Below are 23,773 nucleotides of genomic sequence, written 5' to 3' on the forward strand. Positions count from 1 at the left end.
ATTAGTGTGTTAGTGAACAGGTTAGAAAGCAAATTACAGCTGCCTTTCTTAGGCATATTGCTGTCGAGGCTCATTGTTTGGGGCTTTTTTTCCTGTACATCAGCAGTAATGTGGCTTCTGAAGACTTCATGTGACAGGTTAGGCATTTTATCCTTTGAGTAAACAGTAATCATGGTGTGAAGAAAGTGGGGCATTGGAGATTTTCTCCCATTCTTTGAGAATTCCATTCTTCCTTTTTAGTTTGCTCCAAGGGCTCTTTGGGGATACATATATTAAGCCCTTTAAATAGTTCATAATAAATCTTTGTCTCAGGCTGATTCTGACAGTTTTTTAAAGAGTCTTTTAAGAGAGAATCCTCAATCATTTGTTAATCCATGGGGTGATCTTCAGACTTGCAGGAAAAAAAAAATAGTGCAAGCTCCAGGGTTGTGAAAATGCAATGTAGAAAAACTGTAACTCTGAAAAACTCAACAAATACTGTGCTGGAGAAGTTTTGCCAATCATACAATAAATATTCTGACTGTCTCTGAGTAGTTGTTCTCCAAGTTACTCAGTTTGCAATACTAGAGAGCTAACAAAAAGAGCAATTACTGATCATCTTTTGATATTATCTTGGTTTTGGCTTTGTTGCTCTTAAAGCTTGAATTGAGGGGGAATTAAGGGAAAAAGATGTTGTTATTCTCGTTGTTAAAATAAAGCAAAGACAGAGAAGAAGCAGAATTCCTTCTCTTAAGTGTTTACCTTTCAAGCCTTGTGATAAATCTGCCAAAATACCTGTGCTGTGGGCTGATTTTTAAAATGCTCTGTTTTCCTGCATAATATGACAGATTCTGATTGTGTCTGTCAAAAATCTTTCTAACTCCGCAGWGCAAAATAAATAGATAAAGGAAAGTAATAATAGTAAAAATAGAATGTCCGGTTCATTTGACATTTGTTTTCACCAAATAATTTGGATGAGTTATTTCCTAAGAAAAATACGTGGCTGCGGTCCACTGGAATAGTACTAGGCATTTGTTTTCTGCAGGCTTAAGTCTGTCATTTTTGGAGACACTTATTCTTAACTCTCTTTGAATTTCAATAGCATGTGTTTGTTGTTATTTGGGGKTTTTTTTGGTAAACGCTGCATAAGCAAATAACCCTATAGATGCTAACTGACATATATGAGTAGGAACCACTCAGTGCATCTCAGGAATATTGTTGCCCTGTTTCAAGTTAGTAACAGCTGCCTGTCGCTCCAGCTGTCCCGACACGCTCCTTAGGGGTAGCAGGATTAGCTGCCTGCGTGGTTTCGCTCTGTCGTGCGGTTTCTGTACGAGGGAGGAGCGGGAACAGTTGCACAACGCGTCCTGTGCTGATAGAAACCTTAATGGCATCCTGAAGCAATCCGGGATGCACAATGCCGAGGACATAAGTATTTTCATATTTAAGTAATGTTTCTATTCACTGAGTATTTTCAAGCGTTACTTGTTTTGGGCAAGGGATGGGAGAATTTATATTGTTTAAGTTTTTCCATTGTTCTTTTTCTTTAAAAATAACAGTGTTAGTCATACTGGTTTTTGACAGGGATAATGAGATTCTGTCTGACTAAGTGAAATGATCTATTTTCTGACATTTTAGAAGTATTACTTGGCTGTCTTCTGAACTATGAAGCCATGCAGCTGGGGAAAGTAGTTCCTAAGGTACATTAGAACAGGACTTCTACTCGTCCTGCAAAGYGGGCGGTGTTTTCCTCTTTGCCCTGAAGTTTGCATATCGGCCTGACGCTTTTCATTGTGTCAAAGAGTTAGAAGCATACCTTTCCCTTGATAACATGTGACTTTTTACTCTGCAACATTTTTTGATTATAGAATTGTTTTAAAAGAGCTCCAAAGTTGTTTTATAAAGAAGAGGATTGCACTTCAAAATATTTATAAAATGCCAGTTCACACTGGACATGGAAATGCACAACTGGATAGGATGCAAACTTGGGAAAGAGAACAGTTTGGTGGAGCCCTTACTGCTGAAATTCAAGGAGCAGAATAGAAACGTGCTTGCAATTTTAAGTAGGAAGCCACTGATAGCAAAGATGAATCCAGCTATTTACCATGACAGAAAAAAATAAAAGGTGAGATGATGCAACAAGCTTRCCACCCCTTCTCACCATCTTCAGAGCGAACAGAATGGGGTAGAATCAKAGAATCACAGAATCAGTAAGGTTGGAAGGGACCTCTGGAGATCATCTAGTCCAACCTCCCTGCTCAGCAGGGTCACCTASAGCAYGTYAGACAGGGTTGCATCCAGGTGGGMCTTGAAGATCTCCAGAGAAGGAGACTCCACCACCTCTCTGGGCAACCTGGTCCASKGCWCCGTCACTCTCACAGGGAAGAAATTCCCCCTCACGGTCAGGCAGAACTTCCTGTGCTTCAATTTCTGCCCAYTGCCTCCTGTCCTGTCACACGGGACAACCGAAAAGAGTTTGTCCCCGTCCCCTTGACACCCTCCCTTCAGGTAGACCACCTCCCCCTCCGTGGTTTTTGCTCCCAAGCCCRTAAGCGTTCGCCGTTACGCCGATCGCCCTGCGTTTGCACCTGTGTGCTTGCTTGGTTTAACCACATACCCTGTGGCTAACCAGAACGGGTAGACGGCAAGGTGACACGATTTGCACAAAGTGATTTTGGGCAGGATTCTATGCACATTGATACGGCGGTCCGGGAGGTACTAGCAACTGGTTACTGCCCCTTGGTTAGGCTGCATGGAAGATTCATGTATATAAAATAGTGTATTAAAGTAAACTTACAAAAGCAAAGAGCAATCATTGCAAATGTAATTTTTTCTTCCTCTTTGGGATTCTAATTTTAAAAGCATTAAAGAAGACAGCTGCTCATGCTGTGATATGCGCTAAACAGCCTGAAGGATGGAAAAAAATATATTTGTAGCTCATAATAACTATTGACCTTTCTGATATACAATGTTCTCTGTGTTAGCTATTCTGTTCTATCAACAGTGAAGATTGAACATGACTTTTTAATAGAAAACATGGGGTTTCAAGCTGCCTTCACAAAGGTGTTTATGTATTGTTATTTTGTATTGTAGTACCACGACTAAGTCCTGATGCCCTCTGTCTGACATCATGTCTGTCGTAAAAAAAGCCCCACTGTTACTGACTGTTTTATATGAGGAATTGGCTCGTAACCATTTTATAGTCGTGATAAAAGCATTGCTTCACTAGATCCAGGACACAGGTATTGGAAAAAGAATCCCCAAAATATCCCGGCAGCACAAAAGGTATTTTCTGAAGAAATAGATTTCTCAGGTGGCTCTGTTTACCGGGGTATTCCATTAAGATTTCAAACATGCCCTTTTTGTATTCATACTGCTTGTTCTTTGGCATGCGCAGGCTGCTGCAGGATGGATGTCGTGTGCTCTCCAAGACTACCTTTATGACGCCCCGTTTTTTCTCTTGAACTTCCCTACTGCTGAGTTGCCGAGTACAGAAGCATCCCCTAGTAGCAGCTTGACTTTGACACTTGCGTGTGTTTCCCCGGAGTGGCATCATCCAAACATCGACTGCGAGCAGCGTGAGGCAGCTCAACTGCCCTTCTCTCCCTCGGGGGAAAGCGCCACCAAAAGGCACCTCCCACTTGGCATATGAAAATCTGGAAAGCAACCTCTTTATTGTGCTTTTTAAGCCCGAGCAGGCTGGCAATGTTAGGCAACATCAGAAGGGGCTTTTTTATGTTTGTTGGAGGCTTTTTTATGCCATGTGCTGGGAAGGAACTTTAGTGGGCCATTATTGGCAGCTCTGAACCACAGTTATTTTCACAGCTCTGCTCCAGAGTGTCACTTAATGATTCACGAGTTACTAGGCAAAAGCAGAAAACTAGCAAAGAGGGGGGAAAAAAAACCCTCAGCTGATCCTTCTAGGACGTGGAAGGGGGGGATGGCATCAGCGTTAATGGCAGTGCTGTGCTCAAGGAGGGTGTGCAGCAGCGGGTACGGGAACCTCCTCGGCCAGGAGAAGCGTCGTTTCGGCTGCGCGGATCAGCCGCAGCCGCAAGGAGGTTTCGGGACTGGGCCTGTGTTTCGTGCAGGATCTCGGGGAATTCTTAGGGAATTCCCTGAAGCTCTTGCCCTCGAAAGCTGGCAGATCTGTAAGTGTTGCTGACCTCACGTGAAACCAAGCCAACAGGTCGAGTCAGATTATTTATTCCTTGGCTTAAAATAAATCGACTTTAAATRTAAAAATGTAGAAGGGAGTTTGAGCTTCATGCCCAGTATGGTTTATGTACCACTCACCCACTGGACCATAACAGCTCTTCTAGGGTTGTTCCGGTTTATTGGATGAATGTGGATACATTTGCAAGTGTTTAGATAATGGATTGAAGYCCAGCAGACTGTAACATTTCCAAAGGGTTTTCAGAGTTAAAATTTCCTACTGTGATTAGTTCCTTTAATAGCGAATCTTTATTATGTTGTTTTCAAACAGGCAGAAAGGCTGTATGTATTTCATAGATCACTGACCTACCAAAATTTGTTGTAAAATCTATCTTTCAAAGTTGCAGGAGTAATGAAAATCTTATTCATAGCYTCATCTTGGCAACACTTTATTTATGGCTCTATCCTGGCACCTAACTAGTTCTGTGTTTTACCAGACRTGTAAAGAATTTTGTGGAATAAAGTTTACGTGGGAAGTAAGTTGCCTACATTGGGAGTTAATAGCCAAATAAGACGTTTTTCTAGACTGAAAGAATGTTAATAATAAGGGAGGTTTTGAGAGGCATTAAATAGAATAATACTTCATAGTCAAGTAAAGAGCAGTTCAGATTTTGGTTCTGCAAGGGTAGTAGAACATTCAAAAATTTTTCTATATAAGGAAAGTCTATCAATGGATTTTACATTTGTTTGTCYTACATAACCACAGTCAGTACATAGATGACCTAGGCTGGATTAAAAAATGTATAGGGTACGCTCGTTATTTGTAACAGCATAGGAGAGCATTTCAAAACCTGGCTTGCTTCTCTGCAAGTGCAGTCTTTTGTGAGCCCAAAATATAGTATGCAAGCAGTGTTTGCACTCAAAAAACCTGCGAACTGGGCACGGACTATCAGACAAATGCAGTCTGCACATTAAAATTGCATTGTTTGTATAGGCATGTTAGTGTGTGAAACTAAAATTAGTTTACCAGTAAGTGCATGCACAGTTTTGCTTAACCACAGGTAAAACAGGATTAAGATCCTTTAAAGAATTCTGTCTTACTTTGCCTGTGGTTAGTGTAAAGTGTGATGTGTTTTGGGGAATAACCCAAGCGCATTTAAAAGGTTGGTGTGTCCACTTACACCGGCCTGAATGTTGGCCTGTGCAGTCTAAGCCCCAAGCAACAGACCAGGCAAGATGTTAAAAGTGATAAAATAGTAATCAGAAACTTGATCCAACTCCKTTCATAGTATTCCTCCTCACTCAGATGGGAGTTGGCCAGACTTACTACCCAAAGATAGGTTGCCCAAAGATAGAGAACTTGTGCTACTTGAGTCACACCTCGCATCCATCTTCTGCTCAGGAAAGGCATGGGTCTTCTGGAGGTCCCGTGTCGTAGCTGTGCACGTCTCGGGTGCCGTGGGCAACTCCAGAAGGTGCCGTAGGCAACTGTGTGGGGGCAGCTGAATTGAGCCCCTGGTCACAGAATTCATCCCTCAAATGAAGGAACTGTTCCCTGTGCATTTCTGATATTTTGTACGGTTAAGTTTTATGTAGTTAAGCATCGGAGATTTCACTATGTCCTTTGAAGGAAATTTTCAACATATCAAAAAAAGTCAGAATTAACTACACAAATTAACAAATATTACCAGCACAGTACTACACTGTATTGTGGCCAAACAGCTAAAGTCAGCCAATTCCTAYGTAGCGCTGGAACTTCTATAAATCCACAGAGCGGAAGGCAGACTCAGAGATTATCCTTGTTCTCCTGTTTCTCTGGCTGATGTGAAAAAAATCACTGCTAGAATGCACRTACTTTTGTCTGTATATGGCTGCGTGTTTGTCACTTGTCCTCCCAGTTCCAAGCATTTGTGCTTACTGGTGAGCTGAATCACGACTGGCCCTAAGGGAGAGTTCTGCTGGATGTGCAGCCCAGCAATTACAGAGTTAGTTTAAGAAATTGTTTTATTAAAAAATATATACRTGAAGAATCATTGTCAATTTAGTTTAAAAAACTTAAGAATTTTACGCAATGGCAAACTAATTGAAGCAATCTGGGATGCCAGTGCACCCTATCAGTTGTTGATTTGGAAAATCTGAAGGGATTAGAAAAAGCCACAAATGAACATTAGAAGACCCAGTCTTTGAAAGAAGTCTGATAGGGTTTAAAGTTTTTATGCCTTTGAGTTTCTAATAGGCTCATAGGTCATGAAAAGTGAATTGTCTCCATCGTGCAGGTGGAATGACAGTTTGTTATCTTGCCCGAAAGCATTACCTAGCAATAAATTGTTTAGAGGAAGTCATTGCTCTTTCCATTTATTCTGGACGAGGTGCCCTGAGCCTCTCTCTTTTCAATCAGGTCTTGGCTAGAACCCAGCATTATTCCCGCTGTAAAAAGGAAAGAAGRGAACTAAGTCACCAAAATCCCGGTTCCCAATTCCTGACTTCCCCAGCTTTATTTCAGTAAATAGCAAAACTGAAATTTTAAGAGTCATAGCAAGTTTGGTACAGGTACCATGAAGATACAAAATCTGTTCAGGAATTTGAGTTCCTGTTTATAACCATAATAGGTTATAGCAACAGTAGTATTCCCACAGCTTATTCTATTGCCCTGGGAGAATGAATTAGACTCTTCTTTGCCTCCCACAACTTCAACAAAGTTGAGTCCTTGATTTTGCAAGATGCTGAGCATTCGAGTGAGATCACCGGAGCAGTTACAGCAATAAATTACTAGGCTTGTGCCCACCAGTCGATCTCCAGGAGAGACTGCTCACGCGCCTAAGCACACCCGGGCTCTTCGTCGGAATAGTCCAGTCTTCAGCACCTTCCTGTATCAAGTTTTAGCTTCCAGCGCTTGCCCACGACCAACCTGCAGTCAGACTTAACCCATTCCATTAAAACCAAGCATTTGCACGGGCGCTAAGAATAATTCCATAGTTGCACACTTACTGGAAATAAATTGTCTTGACTTGGAGCTTTTGAATTGTATTTGCTGGGCCAGTAGTTAGAAAAATCTATCTTTCAGCTGATAAAATGATCAAATTTGATCTGTAAGTTCCTGAGAGAGAATGAGCTTGGAAACAATGCTTTTCTGAGAGTCACTTTTCTGATTAAAAACACACTTTAAGAGGCAATAATATGAGAAAAACTAGGACAGTTAACTGCTCAAGGTTAAATTTTCCTAGAAAGTCTTTTAATGCCTGGTTACAGGCAATAAACTGCACAGAAAGAAATAGAAGCATTTACAAAGAAACATCTATTCCAACTGAAAATGATAGATTTATATTACCTAATTATTCATCTGAACATAATGGCTCTCAGTGCCTATGCAGAGTTATCAGACTTTAAGAAAATGTGGGAAGAGGTTTGCAGGCTTAGAAGAGGACATGAGAAGAGCTCCCTTTTTTTCCTTTTAAGAGCTGTAAGGATGGTGTTTGAAAACATCTCTTAAAAGCTGCATAGGCTCCTGTTTTCARGAAAGAGAAATTAAGGACAGGTGAAAATGTCCTGAAACTGCACCAAATCCAGAATTTTCTGTATGTTGAAGCAYAAGCTTTTTCCCCACCAAGCCCCCTAAATTCCTTTATGTTTTCTGCTTGCTGGTTATTGCCTTTTTCTCTGTAACTTCTGGCCCTCTTTTGGGCCTATCTTTTGTCTATTTTGCATGGGCAAATGCTATTTTTCTCCTCTTCTCTCAATTATTTTTAATGCATGTGAGGAAAAAAAAGCCAGAAGTTGGTGAAGATTTATTTAGACTGCTTTGGCAGCATTTCCTTATTTAAGATATAAATCAAATCTGGAGCTGCTTCTCTCCTGGGGGACAAATTGTTTATCTGAATATGAATGTGCTTGTGAATCAGTCTTGGGGAAGGTACTTGTGCTGGTGCTGTGAGATAGCAATTACTTGCGTTGTTCTACAGTGCTTTGCTCTGCAGCTTGAACTTAGGCAGGCTGCACACAGCTGCTGGACACTTCCAGGTCACTGCAGGATCAGAGCCACGGAGCTCAGTCCTCCGACCACTTACACGCGTGTTCACCCATCAGTGCACATCCCGTTGCACGTCAGCAGAACTCTTCCAGTCTGCAAAGCTAAGCGCCGCGCAACGTCACGCTGTTTGCAAGGTCCGGGCCCAAGGTTGTCTCCAAGCCGTCAGCATCAGAGCTGCAAGGCTGGTTCACCAAGAAATGCTTAGATGCTGAGGAAGAGCTAACTAGGCAATTTTGTGGGTCTGGGCATTAGTTTGTGTTAGCTCCCCACTTGGCTCTGTGGTTCTTTGTTGGTGTTTCAATGGTTATGACACTTTTGTACTGAAAGGGAGGGTTGCAGCCCCATGCCCGCTGAGACACAGAGYATGTTCTGTGTGCCCAGAGATCTCATACTGCAGCAGTAACTTCGGGAACGGAAAGAGAAGGGGTTTGTTCCTTTAGCAGTACCTGATGAAGATAYTTAAGGACACGCAAAAGCAAGTGCTTTCTCGGCAGAGCGCACAATTACCTGTTTTGCAAAGACAGGCTGGACTTGCTTTCTGCACTTCTGAGCCTGAGAGTGTATAGTGCTTTCATTCACACTCGGTGTGCAGTGACTTTTTCGCACTATTAGCATTCAAAACACACAGTTTCAGAGGTTTATAACTCAACATTAGATTTAGACTCAGCAAATTCAGTCCAGGAGCACTATTTTTCAGTGTAAAAGATATCTTTAGTTACTACAATATCAATAAAAGTGGACCTTGCCTATTTCAGGCGTTTTCAGGTACTAAAAGTACAAATAATAATAATAATAAAAAAAAAAACTTGAAAAAACRAATTGCTACCGAGTTTCATTCTGATGTTCCTCAGATTACTAGCCTCCTTTGACATAATTGAAAATATGAAAAGGCTGAGTGATAGGCATTTTAAAATCAATTCCTGAGAACTCATAATGGACCGTATTCCACGTATTTCTGTGCAAATCTCACTGACACCGATGTGTTCTGTACACATCCTATTTTTAAAATACTGCATGCATAATCAGAGTTAGCGTTGTTACAGTTTCTGCTGTGGGTTGGTGCAACTCTGAATGCAGATTTGTGTTACCAGCCATAATGGTTCTCTCCTGAGAGAAATTCAGAATGATGTTCATAAGCTGTTCTGGACTTTTAGGTAACTAATCCCATCTCACATATACACTCTCAGGTACTTTCTGTTAAAGAAAATCAAACGCTTCTGAATGCATATTTATATGACAGACTCTGTTTCAGTCTGCTGGATATTTTATATGCACTTTGTAACATTCACTTACAGAGATATGTAGGTTTTGTACACGTGATAGTAGCAGCAAAATTTAAGCTCAGGATGGAGGGGGACAGGAACCTAGCAAACATCAACGTCGGGTGCCTCCTACTAGGTCTCAGCTGTTCATTCCTTTCACAAAAATGTGCATGAAAGAGAAATTTTAATTTCGGTTTCTGGGGGATGGTACATACGTATTGTTTTTTTGCCGGATCATTTTTCAGGCGGGAGGTACTGTGTGTTTAATTAACACAACTTGTGTGTGTTTAGGTAATTACCATAGACCGCGTGCGGACATACCGTACTTACTGCCTGTGCTGGAGCCTGACGTGCTGGACCGCCACAACTACACTTGTTAGGCTGATTTTAGCGTTTCTTCGCACAGCAGGAAGCACCCATGCTGTGGTTTCTTAATGTACTGTTTAAGTACTGCACTGCAGATACTGTATAATAACAGTAATAATTAATAATGATCCTCATCTTACCAGTGCTTCTGCTCTCCCGGAGACCCTGGTTGCTGGTTTAGGGTTCCACTGTCCTGGACCTGAAACATTTCTTTCCTTTGAGAGTTTCATTTCTCAGATGATATTGCTAAAGAGAGCTGAATTTTTTGAGGACAGGTTTGTTGCATGGATTCTGATGGCTTCACATTTGTTCAGGTCTCCAAGGACCCGCACCAATAAATGTGAAAAAGACAACAGCAGATTGGCATACTTTTCCATTTCCACCAGGATGAAWAAAAATACTCTAAATTAAGTCTAACCTTAAATGTATAATCTGTCCTTGGGAGCAATAATAATAATAAAAAAAAAAAGATACAGCATCTTCAAGCTCTTGGCATCCCTTACGAGAAAAATTGGTTCTAAGGGTCTCTGATCTTGTGTTTTAGTAAAATAGAACTGCACGGCTGACTGACAGTTCTGATCTAAAGCATTTACGTTTAAGTTTTGATCTCTCTGCTTTTGATTAAAACTAATGAGCTCATTTAATTCAAAATGGGAATCTCTGATAAGAGAAATAAGGTTGATGTGATTGGATTAGAGGGGCAAATTAAACTCTTAGAGCAGAAGTTTGTGCTTATATAGTGTATTAAAAAGCTGTTGGCGTATTATGGCGTGTTAGATGATGAGAAAAATTTCATAGTAATTCATATTTAATCAGAAGAAATGAAAGTACTAAATATAACATGGCTCTGCTTTTCCCTCAAGTGATAAAGAGCTGTACATTTAAAATGACATCGAATTCATGCTCTCTAAAACAAAAAAAACCTTCAGAGAGGCACTCAAAAAGGGGGCACAGTTGTCAGTTATATCATCGCAAATGTCACAAATACRGGAAAATGCGACCGCATTAGAACAAGGACGATTCGAGGTAATCCCGAGCTCCCAAACAAGTTTTGGTGCTTTCCTCGGCTGCGTAACAAATGCTTTTTAAACACTTGGAATAGCTTCTACCACGAGTTTGGTAGATTCTGCAARATATTAGCAAAATAACTGCAGAGAGCTGTTTATTCAGTTACTCAGTGAAACTCAGAGATGTTTAACCTCTCATGGTGCCGCCTTTTTGTAAGCCGCTTGCAGCATTYGGCCGTGACCAGGATTTTGGGGAGGGGAAGGGAACTGTTGGTTATCAGGGCTAAAATAGCAGTAATGAAGATTATATAGGGAATATCTCAGTGCTGCGTAGCGTTATTCCCACTATATTATAATGTATACTGAGAGTATTTATTTTCTATTTTAAAGTAGTTACCGTTGAGGGAATGAGACACAAAAGTGAGATTTACAGTTTTAAGGAGGAAACCACTTCAATTTGGCTATGAATACGTGCCATTAGTGGCTGATTAGTCACTAAGAATTAATGTTAATAATAGTGYGAATAATAGTAGTAGTAGTAATTTACATGAGCATTTTTGCCTTCAGGCTGCTCAGTGCTTTATTGATAATAATTAACGTGAAGTCCTGGGGAAAGGAAGGCGCTCAAAAAGCGCAGTGACTTAGCTGAAGTGTCACTGCAAGCAARGAGTGGAGACCGCAGAATAAAATTCTGTAGCAGAATTTGTAGCCTCTTTCAGCAGACACARCTGCTTCCTTAGTGAGACTTTGCCTTTCACAGAACATTGAGGAACTCTACAGTTTTAAGAAACAACACCAAAACCTWTCAAAATAACCCCAAGCATTAAAAAAAAGTGCAGGAAAGGGTTAATTAGTCAAATCTGTGTTAAAAATTCTGTGGGAAAAATAACTTGAAAATGAGACTTACTGAGTATTCATGTATTTTTCAAAAATTTTTTTTTTGCTAAGTAAACATTTTCTAAACGAGGTAAATTGATTACAACACTCTTAGCATCTATCAGTCATTTATTTTTAGTGAGTTCAAGGACTGCACCTGAAAAGTAGCTTAGACGGGATGTATAAAATCTAAATTATGTGTATATGTATTTTTGTTCCCTAGTGGAATCGACAAGCCCCAGTTTACTAACCACTGACAACACTCTAGAGCGCTCTTTTTTCATCCGCATGAAATCTACCCTGACCAAGCGAGGAGTGCACATCAAATCATCCGGATACAAGGTAAGGGTTGCGCTGCGCCACGAAATATTGACGTTTTCAATTTACGTTCGTTCATGTTCCAGGAACACATTAATAGTCGGCAGAATTTYGCATTTGCATGTGTTTCATTCCTTTTGTTAAAGAATCGTTAATATAAAGCATTTCCAGCGGGAGGTTTGGCAGAGGAGCTGCACCTCCCTTAGACTGAGCGTTCCTACGACAAACATTCCTTGCAGCAGCGTGCTCGCCTTCGAACGAGCAGCGCTCCCGGGGCAAAGGTGTATTTTACCAAGCAAGGTGAGTCACGGTAACATCACTCCGTGGTGGAAAATTACTGCTCATTTGCTTTGGCTGTCCAGTCTCTCTTTGGGTTAGGTTTTCCTCAGAGAGGTAGGACTATTTAATTTCTCCACCATCCTGGCTGGAGGAAACAACAAGCCACAGCAAGTACTTTTCCACCATTTTTCTTCGCTTGTCAGACTGAGGGGCATCTGCTGCTGGGGATCATATTTGCTGAATTTCTGACTCTTTAAGGATTTCGAAGTCTCTTGTTCCTTATCAGCAGTAATCTCATTTTTCTTCAGTCATATATCGCTCCTAGTGCCTGTAGCTATRAGTGGCTTTGCAGTACACTAAAACTAGGAGGAATAGCATTTTTAACATTGTCAACTTGTGGAATGAAGTATCTCATCCCTTAAGTATTATGCAAGATAAAGGAAGGAAGTTAAGAAGTAAGTCTGAGAAAGTGTACCTATTTAAAGAAGACGCTCATCACTGTTTGTTTAAGAACTTTGAGAAAGTTTTTTTTTTGTTTGTTTGTTTTTGTTTTTTTGGTTTTTTTTAGTTTTCAGGGGAAGATTTAGAGTAGATTTGAAATAAATTTCCCAATTCACTCAGCCCAAAAAATTCTCTGTAAATATAACATCAAAGGAGTCTACCTAAGCGGTAAACAGCTTGGTAGAAATMTCTTCTTTTCAGTAAATAAATGGGGAGTCCTTTTTTTTGGATAACTTCTGGATCAGGGTGATTCACATGGTTGTTAATGACATTTTAGTTCCAAATCAACGATTTCTTAAGGTACTAAATGCTATGATCTGATGACTGCTTATTTGTCACCATCTGAAAGAATGGATTCAGTACTTGTTCATCCTGGATAGGTTTCCAAGTCTCAGAAGGTATCAAAACTGACTGTCAGTCTTGGGAAGAAGAAGGCAAATTCATGAGTGATGTCCATTTTCAGGATTAGGCATGGTCCATCTAGGCTAGGGTAGAGTTACATTGGCAGAGAACTTGCTGTGCTGGATTTTTTTTTTTTTTTTTTTTTTTTTTTTTTTTTTTTTTTGCTGCAAGTGTAGCAGGAAAAGTTAGAGAATTTATCTGTGGATTTTGTAGTCTGACATTTTTCACCAGCTATAGTTGAAAAGAACTGGGAAGACACATGAATGACTTTGTAGGTCTCTCCAACTTTCTACCAAGTTACACTCATGCCAATGTTTTAGCATAAAAATATTTTTATGTGCTAATGTTTGACTAAAAAATCAGAGGGTGAGTTTTTACTTGTTAAAATTCAGATGATTTTTGAAAATCACAGTAGATCCTTTATTCCACAGAAGGCATAGTATGGTTTATCATGTAGTTTAATATCTCTTCGAAGATCTGCTGATGCCTCCTGGAAGCATTGGAAATTTTAATTGAGATGTCACAGATAGGAGAATGAGTTTGGGTAACAAAAGGAGAAAGTAGCAAGTGAATTTTGAAGGATCAGATAGCATTTTTCCAGGCAACTTTTCCTAGTTGCAAGGAATGGAGAATACAAAAAAGATGATAGCTGAGAAAACTGGCTGGAAATAAAACGTTTGGGTTTTCCAAATTTTTTCATGAGGCGTCAGCAGGTCACCATGAGTAAAACCATGTAAATAGTGCACAAATCCTAGGCAGATGTAAGCATAGAGGAATAGTTCCTCTGCTTCTGGATGTTTTGGAGAACTTTATAACTGACAGCRTTTGGCTGAATTTAGCTGCCTCCAGCCACGTGAAGTATACTTTGGCTTTTCCAAAACATGGTTACTGAAACTTGATTTCCAAAAGTTCGATGCTAGAACAAATTTAAGACTGCTATAATTTGTTCAGGAATATATTTTACTAAAATAAAGAAGGAGTCGTGAGCCTTATGAATGTACAGCTATAAGTAATTAACTAAGGGAAAAATAGTTATTTAATATCAACAAAGCTCATAGGGCACGTGACCCTCCTATCAGGCATACAAACATTATTCARGAGCAGTGTGCTGGGAATATGGCATCTTGGTTTTAGATCTGTCAAAGATACTCAGCTCAGATGGGTTCAGCCCTCCAGCAGCGACAAAATGTTGCATTTCTGTGCAGTGATTGCATTCCATCCCAAACTCTTGCTGAGTTCAGAACCTCGTCTCCATTTTTGCCCTGCTTTGAGGACTGCGGAAGATTGTTTTCTTTAGACAGCAAATGATTGAGGTGGTCCACAAAATGCTTAGGCAATTTTCAGTATGAGTGAGCCCTGCCTCAGGAAAATCACATAAAATTGAAAAAAAAAAAAAGGTTAGAGAATGAGATTGATTAATCATTTGGGTTGATCTAGTCCAGGTTAATTTTCTATGAAGAGATATACTGCAACAAAGAACTACACTAATAGGCTTGCACAGACCTTGTAGGTATACCTCAAAGAGACTCCRTTCCAGACTTCTCTGCCTTGAAGTGAACCACGTGTATAGTCCCTTCCTGGACTGCTTTAATTAGCCCTAAATTATCCCTACAGATGGAGGTATGGCCTTTTTTTACCATAAACAATGTTACCTTAAATGTCTGAAATGGGAAGATTCTTACAAGATTAATCCTCCTTCTCCCCTTCCTTTTCACTGTTTTCCAGCTACCTCCTTGAATTTGGTTTTCCCTATTTATAACAATCTTAGGCTCAGAGTTTATAGGAAAAGGCTTAACATATAGTGCTAGAGAGCTGTTCAGTTTTCAGGGAGTAAATCTACAATCTTACAGAAGAGACAAAACTTGTAGTCAGCTGACAAAACACAATGAAAACAAATAAAAAGAAAAAATGATAATAATTCCATTCAGTGTAAGCCTCAGAATGTATTACTATTACAGCTGTTGTCTAAGATACATGATGCAAAGACTTGCTGTGTTKTTCTCTGAAAATGTGTCACTTCACCCTTTTCTCTATTTTTTCATCAATAAAAMGATAGTCTTGTATTTCACTTGGATTTTCCTTTTCTCCATTTGATCTCCTTTTCTTTTGCCTCCAGTGGAGGGTCAAAATTATGTCTGCTGAACACTTATCCCATCTGCAATATTTTTGTTGTCTGACTTTCTTAGACATATGTGAAAGCTAGTTTTAATTACAGATCACTTTGTTCCAGTCCAGTGATACATTTCCTGCTCCCCTGTCCYATCCTATTTTTGTTTTGCTGCATTTACGGCTCTCTTGTACAAAGCACAACAAGTGGTAGTGGGAGGAGTCGGGGCACTAAACGCCAGCGGAGCCATTCAATAATTCCATTTCGTCAGATCATAAAGTGCGTTATCGTATATCCGTACACGTTTCTCAGCTATTTTGTGCAGTGGTCCTCTCATGATAAGTCATTACAGAAGTGCATAAGCAAACACGAGGAGATTCTGTAGTACTTTTGCTGTCACCATGGCAATCCCTGAATTTGATATAAGCAATATCTGGTGCCTTATCATCCCCAAAGAAGCTGGCAATCAGCCTCGTTGKCTCTCCATCAGCAGAGAGAGGCATCTGAAAACACCCGCAGGCTCCACCATCCTACCGGAGGTGGTACTTTACCTTGTGTGATACCTCGATGCCTGCTTTGGCCCAGTCAGTGTTAACGAGAAGTAGCCTCCGTGTTTTTGTCCTGAAAACATCAAAGGCACTGAAGTCGCTGTGCAATGAGTCTACTGCAGACGCTTCAGTAGCTGGAAGAAAACAGAGCTGCTGTCGTGCTGAGCAGAATTTTACACGCGACCTTAGACTTTTGAGCCTGTATTATTGAGAAAGGAAATATTTGCTAGGTTACTCAGATACTTCTGCCTTGAAGTGAGGCCTCAGTGTCTTTGAAAAGTGCCTTGGGATCACAGGAAAGCACATACACAGCCTTTGGAGGGGAATGAAATGGACTTTGTTTCAGCTACTTATATATGACTTTCAGGAGTTCTAAAATCCTTTAATACTGCGCAGAAGCGGCAGTACTGGATACAAATGTAAGCCCTGCAGTGTTGCTTTACAGAATCACAGCTGCTAGCAATGCCAAGAATGAGTATTTGTGCCTGTTTTTCTCTCTTATGTAGGAGAGTTTACTGTGGAAAATAAGCAAGCCTATCCATAAACAAAGTGGCCAAATTGCAATGAAGGGAGCAAAGTTATCTTCATTCCTTTTTTATTGTTTATTTAATCACAGCTGACTATTAAATCTAATGACGTGATCTTAACTATTGGTGGACATACTGCATAAAACTAGATTGCTATGTAAATACTCATTTAACAAGGTTAGTTTAGGAATTCAGATGTTTTGTTGCACATCTAATGTCTGCATTTCAGTAATAGGCAGTTCAGATCTGATTAGCTGTACCTCGTAATTCAATTGCTGCTTATCAAAATATTTTAAATAATATACACATGAAAACCTGAAAAATATATAAAACTGCATTAAAGCGTTTTAACGGATTAGTCACTGTAGTCTAAATGAATTAATTTTTATTTGTGCAATGCTTGCTTTCTGCTATCTTCTTTACAATTAAACATTGTCACAAACTGTACTCTCAGTTTTGGCATTTAAAGACATAATGAAGTTAGAAYGGCTCAAAAAGCAATTTTGAAGCCTGACATCTAAATTTCTTGTTGAAATTCTCTCTCTGCCAGAGTTCTAATATCAGCCTTTTTCTCAGTATTCCTACCTTTATTCACAATTTAAAGTTAAGGTTTTTTAGTTATTTCTTTTTAAAAAAATTTAAAGAATTGRGCAGAATTTGGAAATCTCATTTGTGCACTGTGCGTGCAATTTTCGCAGAATTTAGATTCATTAATCCAGGAGGACAGGAGGGCAAAGATCAGAGAGCCAAAATTATGCCATTGCACTTGCCTAGTGATACTGTTCTCCTGATTCAACACAAAASTGAAATGATTCTTTCCTGTTTAAGAGAAAGATTCATCTGCAATTCAGAAACAAGATGTCCACATGCTAAAATCACCTTAGGGAGCCAATATCATGGGCTTGTTAAGAGCACAGCRGAAAAACACCTTCCATTTAAGGGCAGTAGAAGGAAGAAAGAGGAGGCAGCTGTTCCTTGCATAATAGTCTAATGATTGATATAGTTCCTGGATGAGGGCTGTGTTCGAGTCGGATTTAATTCCCTCCTCAGCCTGAGGGAATTCACATATCCCACTTTCCAGCTTGGCCTAAATTCTTTTCTCCTCTTCTAATAATTTTCCCCCTTGAAATCTTTTCTGTCAGGCATTTTACTCTGTCCCAGAAAAGTATCCTGACCTTTCTCCATCGAAAGAAAGAAAACTGTAGAATTTAGTATTTCATGGCGACTGCCACACCTCCTTAATTGAGTGAGGAAGGAGTAGGAAACCAGCATCAGGAAGCAATRTGTGAAGAGCTTCCTAAATGTCAGCACGTGCGTTCCCCAGACTTTTCCRCCCTGGGAAGACGTAAAGGTAATTTGTCAGAGAGAAAGAACTGATCTAGAATTCACCCATGTAAATCGATGACCTTTTAGTCAAAAGGAAGTCTCTTAGCTAGTAAAGCTACAGCATTACTTATAAAAGAACAAAATACTAATGGGCCAATCTGGGTCTTATGAAGTATCTACTTGTAGATATCAAGATACGGTTCGAGAAGAGATGGTCCGCGGCAGGATTAGGACAACTGGAGTTCATTTCCTGCCTTGCTACAGAACTGCGAGATTATTACAGGAACTGTCTGGAAAAGCTTGATTCACAGCTGACATCTAAGTTCAACAGCCAATTTTTTAAAAGCATTCAGCAACTATTAGCTCCACCTTTCTTCTCAAAAGCATTTTCATGACTGAGCATCTTTTAGCTGGGATTTTTAGCACTATTCCACCATCCAGAGATGTTAATGTAGGTTAAGCTTTCAGTAGTACGGTGGTACTAGTGAAACTAACAGATTAGTGCTATGAAAAAGCCTTTTTAATTAGCAGCCTTCTTTAGTAGAAAGATTSAAGCATCGATCATACCTCACGATGACTGCAGACATCATATTTCTAACACCTGAACCAGGTGTGTTTCTCCTCAAATATTGTCCTAAATGTTCATATAACCTTTGGGTTGTGATTCTGTCACAATGTCTTCCAAGCTGGGTRAATAGGAAGTGCCTTAGCTCACAAACTGGATTCTGAAAGGGGGTGCAAGTGCAGTGGGCCGGGGAGTCCCTGCGCAGGGTTCGTGAGCAGAGCTCAGAGAGTCAGGTGAGAGCAGCRAGAAGACCTTGCCAGAGTGGGAACCAGGCAATACCTCATTTCACGTGCTGGGAGAATGGTATGATGACCCCAGGTTGGGAATGTCTGCTGAAGTAGAGAGGTCTTCAGGCCCCAGAGCTGACGTACGTTATCCGCTGTGGTGGTCTGCTGCTGTTTGTTGTTAGTGAGCGGGAGCAAAGGAGACCACACAGTGCTCTGCGCAGAATCACCAGCCAGRATTCACTCTGGGACAGAAGGATGCTGCTGGCAGCATCTCTGCTCCACCTGGCTGTTTTGTAACCAGTGCCAATGGATATTTTGGCCCACCTCCTTTTCATAATGTAAACATTGTGTTAGATGTGTAAATAACCGACACTAATAGCTTTTCGAATAATTTCTACCCCTTTCAGCAGTTGTTCACAGTTTTTGTCCAAAGTAGGCTTAGAAACAACAAGGAGGTTATACATGGAAAAGATGTGACTAATATTAAGCTGACATAGAATAATACATCTTGCTTTCCAGTGGATACTTGCAGAGGCAGCCCAGTCGTTCCGCTGGTAAAAGTTTATTGAGTGCAAAACAGGCAGTGGAATTCAGAAACTGAGTTGAAACTGAATAGAAGGTTTTAGACTTGCATTTCAGTGCATTTTACGTGTTTACATGTTTACAAGTTGTTTCTCGTATTCTGCATATCATCTTGCTCTAGTAACATGAGATCAATAGCTGTTGAGTAGAAAACATAAGTCTTGAGTTGATAGTCATAAGGATTTCCTTACATAAATGTAAGTAGTAAGCTTAATATTTTTGGTCTGATTCCCCTGTTTTTTGTTTTTTTTTTTTTKGGGGGGGGKWWYMRSMAWTTTWRSYTYMAWKKWWTTWWWWWWWWYYWWTTWWWWWWWWTKRWKGRRGRAAARGGKYMARKTTYCYTTWAAWYCCMMYWRRAWKRWTYCMWKRWYYTKKKRAAMMMMAAWKRAWTWRSYWMMWYYWRRWWAARGRWYYWWWRKTWWTTYCMWWRKKSYTTTYMWWWWWTKRAARKWWTYYKSMAWTWWWAAMMWWAWYMRRWWWYMWWAAWTTWAWTKSYTTTWMYWRRWTKKTKRAAMMAAAAMMWYCYTTYMWKSMRRWKRAAWKGKTKSCCMAWWMMWYCMWTKRAAARGGKYMRKYYWAWYYKSYTTTKRWTTTTYYTYCMRRWWWTTYMMMMMRKWAARGGSYWARSMMMWWARRARSMMMRSMMYKKWMYYYKKKSSRWWRGKTTTYCMAAAAAWWAWKSMWYMWTTTTYMRSMARKTTYMWKRARSMRSMAARGGRAWKRAAWTKRRSCMWKKTYYTTKGGKTYMMCSRRSYKSCYTKSMAMYYCYTYYTKKWRSMAARGGGKKKTKRWKRRGRAWKRWWRRAAAAARKKGGKKRAARSCYKKKRWKKYSGGGRAAARSYKKKSYYMARRWWRKTWMCCMWKKWRSMAARRMSRAWKRAARGRAMYKRMMRRWYYKRWKKWMYYCMWWWTYYTTYYTTKGRRRAAWTWAAAWTYYWAWKRAWTWARRRGRAAAWYCMWWWKRWKKTTWAAWTTWAWWWWWKRMMARKTYCYKRMMWYYTWWKSMAAMMMMWWWKKKKKSYTTKSYTKKKKWRRAWTKKKRWKGGKTWAMYWAARGGRRRARRMCMMMWTTTTKSMARRRRRKTKKTKSCYYYKSMARKWAAWWWTTKSCYKGRRRAWTWMMMMAAAAWTYYKRAMMAAAAWWWYYTYCYKGRRKWAARKTWWTYCMMMAAMSKKGRRSYTWMMWTYMRGSMWTWMCSSYYCYTTYMWYSKKSYYYKKYSSMARKTKKWWTWRKKGGSMARSMAARGKKKKKTTKKTTKRMCCMRRRGSCMRGRAWKGGSSKWRSYKSCSKKSYYMRSYKGRRSSSMRSSGRRGGGKWAARGKWMSGKKSSGGKWAWYSSCYYCCYYCSSSKYCMMYYCSSMARGGRARGGSCCCYKKYMAAMCSGRRSCYTKSMMSRRKYMRGSYKGRMSGSMMYYYTYMMSSMMCMRRWKSMMMRGSYKSSKYYYSKTWAWWAAMYTTYMMMAAMMMMWKKTTYCYTYCCYKKWRKTTTYYYCYTYMMCMWTWAWTYYTYMAWYCMAWWWWWKSMRRAAWKSMWTWRSYKSYYCYWRKTTWMMRGGRWYMRGSYYYTTYYTTTYCCCSKKRAARSYKGSCYTWMYKRAWYCYTTTTWAARKTYYKKTTKKTTYYKSYYMMMAMYYYTYMWKKYYTYYTYSKKGSMWWAWWAMSRMMWYCMWTTTTTKGSMWTKKKSMAMMAWKKTWRRAAMMMCSRRKTWWKGKKSCMWYMMMWYMMCMAMYTKGGRAARSMWYYTTWRRAARSMWTTWWTTTTWAMCYKKWWTTYYYMMCYYMMYTYYTWAWWWTTTTTTTTTTYSKKSMRGSYYCMAMCYKSYTYMWTWWYMRSMRRRKTWWTTTWWTTTTTKGKTTTTYCYKKTKSMWWWWAWKGSMWTTKKWWTWAWKRAWKKWMMMYTKSMMCSSYYYTKKKRRGKTKGRAARGGSYWAWKKWMYKRRRRRWYCMRSMAMYTKSCMAMSRWWAMMRKKGRRGSYTKKKSCMRRRSCMRSSRAWWAMCCSGKYSKKKTWWWWWRKWMYTYMWYYTYMRSCYTTYYTYCYYMMMMSKKRAWWWTKKKRAAWYMMCYYYKKKSYYCMMYKSYKSMMCCSSCSKTTTYYYMRGSYKGGGSYTKSYTTKKTTKGRMMRKTKKYCYKRRSMRGSMAARSCMRGKKSCMAAWTYYTYMMMRSMAWKSMMMRRWKSMMMAWYYTYMMSGRAAAMCCMRKWAAARRWKRRSYKSYKSYYYYYKKTWRGKKRRGSMRKTTKRAAMCCYTTTTYYYMRRARGGRRRAAAAAAAAAAAAAAARGSMRKKKYCCMRSMRRRGGRAWKSYKGRARSSKTYCCCYYCYKGGGSYKGSMRSYKGSYTYYKGSMRGRRGGRMMRSMMSGGKKGKYCYKKWMMWKRMYKRMYKRRKTYSGGGRMYTYYKSYWMMRRRGRMCCCCYKGKTYCCYYYTTYCMARGRRRRGRMSSMMYKGGGRAARSYKGSYKSCCYKGRRGSYKGKKRRGRARGGGRMSSYTKGKYYYYKKWARRAAARGRWTKGSMRSMARGGGRMSSCYKGRARGRRKYCYYCCYTYCCYTKSMARSCMRGRRRRRMYTKSCYTKSYTYCMRSCMMYKSCMAMCYTYMMMMSKKRRSMRRARRWTYMMYTWARSMRKKGKTYCMAARGGRMCYWRGKKRAMMMYYSKKKTYMWTYYTYYKKWMMRRARGRWTTKKWWWWYCMRRRGSYTTTYYWWTTTWRSCMRKTWWWWYSGKKGRAMCMAWWMSGGRWWWTWRSYTTYCYTWMMAAMYTKGSYTTYCYTWWWWYCYTTKSMAAAMCMAAMYTTWWWWWMMWWRGGRMYTTTTTTTYMAWTTTYCYWAWWMYTTTTYMWWMCCMWWRKWRRWTTYYYCMRKYCMAARRWYYTYMARSYTTWWKRMCYTKSYTKGRRSMAMMMCYKSMAWWWWMMMMRKTTKRAAARGRARGSMAWYYTYMWKSMMYTTTTKKWWTTWRRMCSSMRKKKWARKWWTWRSMAAMCMAAAWKSYYCMWTTWRKYMMMMMRGKWRKWMCMMYTTKSMMCYKSYYCYYMMYKRWTTKSYWWKKKRAWWARKKGKTKRAMSRRRWTYMARGSCYWWYMWTWMCYTYMMYKSMARRWTKKTTKGKWMMRKTTKSYTKSMWWMMAARSMAAMYTYCYYYKKWMYTTYYYYYCYWMSRMMRRARRRGRRRAMMAARGSMMMRRRSSKTTYMRKKRWKKKSCCMRSSSCMRGRWKSCYTWMMWKRAMCYYMWKGSMRRRSMARGRMCMWYMMMMSRWKSYTTTWWTTTYYKSMRKTKKTKRMYTWARSYKGKKSMAWKGKTTTKGRWWRSSGGSYKGRMMRKTWWTTYYKGKTTTWMCYTTYYWRRRSMRRAAAMYKRWYSRRSSKYYYMRGKTWWKKTTYCCYKRAARKKKWWKSCCCMRRRKWWKGRWKKTTKGKKGGRARGGKTTYMRKYYYYYCYTTTTWMMRSMWYMWTKGGRARSYKKYMWTYYWAWWAWWAWWAWTYCCMWTTKRMMWYMWKGRRGKWAAAARRAAWYMWTKSYKRMMWYMAAAAWKRRGKKRWWWTTYMRSMRKWWTWWTTYMMYKRARRWYMAAWKGRAWTYYTTWWTWMYYCCMAWKSYTTTWAARRAARSYKRRSMARGSYTWWWMYKRMCCYKGRRSYTWWWMMMCYTWAWKSSKTTWWWAMCMRKWWKRAAWWARKWAWYYTWAWTKKTWMYKSYKKWWKKTTKGSYKKWMCYYCYTTYMARRAMCMARGSMAMYTTKKKSCYKKTTWAAWKRAAAMMRKTTYYKRRRRKWARSYTTKGRRRRSMMMRSYTTYYTWAWTTYCYYYWWTWWTTWAAAAWYMWWMCMAARGSYYYKRAMMAAWKGRAAMMMMWKKWARGRRKKGGGRWTYMWKSMRKWWKSYWMSSCYTKRAMCYTWMSKYYWRSMRGRARKKRWWAWTKKTWARSMAARKTYMWTTTKGRWYCYKKWMSRRGRAWYCMWWMMRRWTKRAWKSMRRRGKYYKRRSCCCSRRSYKGKTKSCCYKRRRARGSYTKSMAWTTTTWWTTYMMYTTTTTWWKGGKWRGKWMYTTWWTYYYYYYKRAMYTYYTKKKSMMMWTKSYYCSKKRAMYKSYTKSCMWTWAAARGRMMMMRSCMARGKYYKKTTYMMYKRWTKKWAAMMAWWWKKTTTTYMWTTTTWWTTWWTTWWTTWWTTWWWRSMMCYTWRRAWYSGSCMWTYCCMMCCCCMRKTTYCCYTTYCYTTKKWMMRRMMWWWTYMAWYMWWAWTYYWRSYYYTTWWWWTTYYYCMWTKSMAAMCMARSMAWKKKGKWMMRSMRKKRMYYYWWTYMAAWWWWMYTKGGRAAAWTKGRWYYKSCYTWRSYTKGGRAWWWTTKSYWAAWTTKRRRWYYWWTYYTKSYKKWMYKSYWWTYYTTTTTTTTTTTTTTTTTTTTTTTAAAGTGGGGCTATGGTAATACAGACTACAAATAGTTTTAGCAATGGGGAGCAAGTTTGGGGCTTTTAAAATTGACAGCATTTTCTAATTAAAAGAAAGTTCAAAAATTACAGATTCTTCCTATTGCTTCACTTAACAGAAGTGGTCACCACCTTGCAAGCAGCATCTCCTCTGTACAATGAGAAGACCCTGATCAAAATGTTTCATAGTCTTTTCACTACCAATCTTTAGAAACTTGCAAAGAACTATGTGGTGGAAACATCACCTTATTTTGTTCCAGGCAAACATGCATGTATCA

The 23,773-nt window shown here is 39.6% G+C and overlaps 1 protein-coding gene across 1 annotated transcript in view; it reads left to right on the forward strand.

The window, feature by feature from the left end:
- Positions 1-23,773, forward strand: part of NPAS3 (neuronal PAS domain protein 3) — a 588,522-nt gene that overhangs the window by 515,996 nt on the left and 48,753 nt on the right. The window contains exon 7 of the mRNA XM_085301814.1: positions 11,896-12,014. Coding sequence (XP_085157940.1) covers positions 11,896-12,014 — 119 coding nt within the window. The remainder of the gene's footprint in view (positions 1-11,895; positions 12,015-23,773) is intronic.

Source organism: Rhea americana, unplaced genomic scaffold (assembly GCF_003343005.1).
Source record: "Rhea americana isolate MKP2758 unplaced genomic scaffold, rheAme1 scaffold_18, whole genome shotgun sequence".
Classification (NCBI taxonomy): Eukaryota; Metazoa; Chordata; class Aves; order Rheiformes; family Rheidae; genus Rhea; species Rhea americana.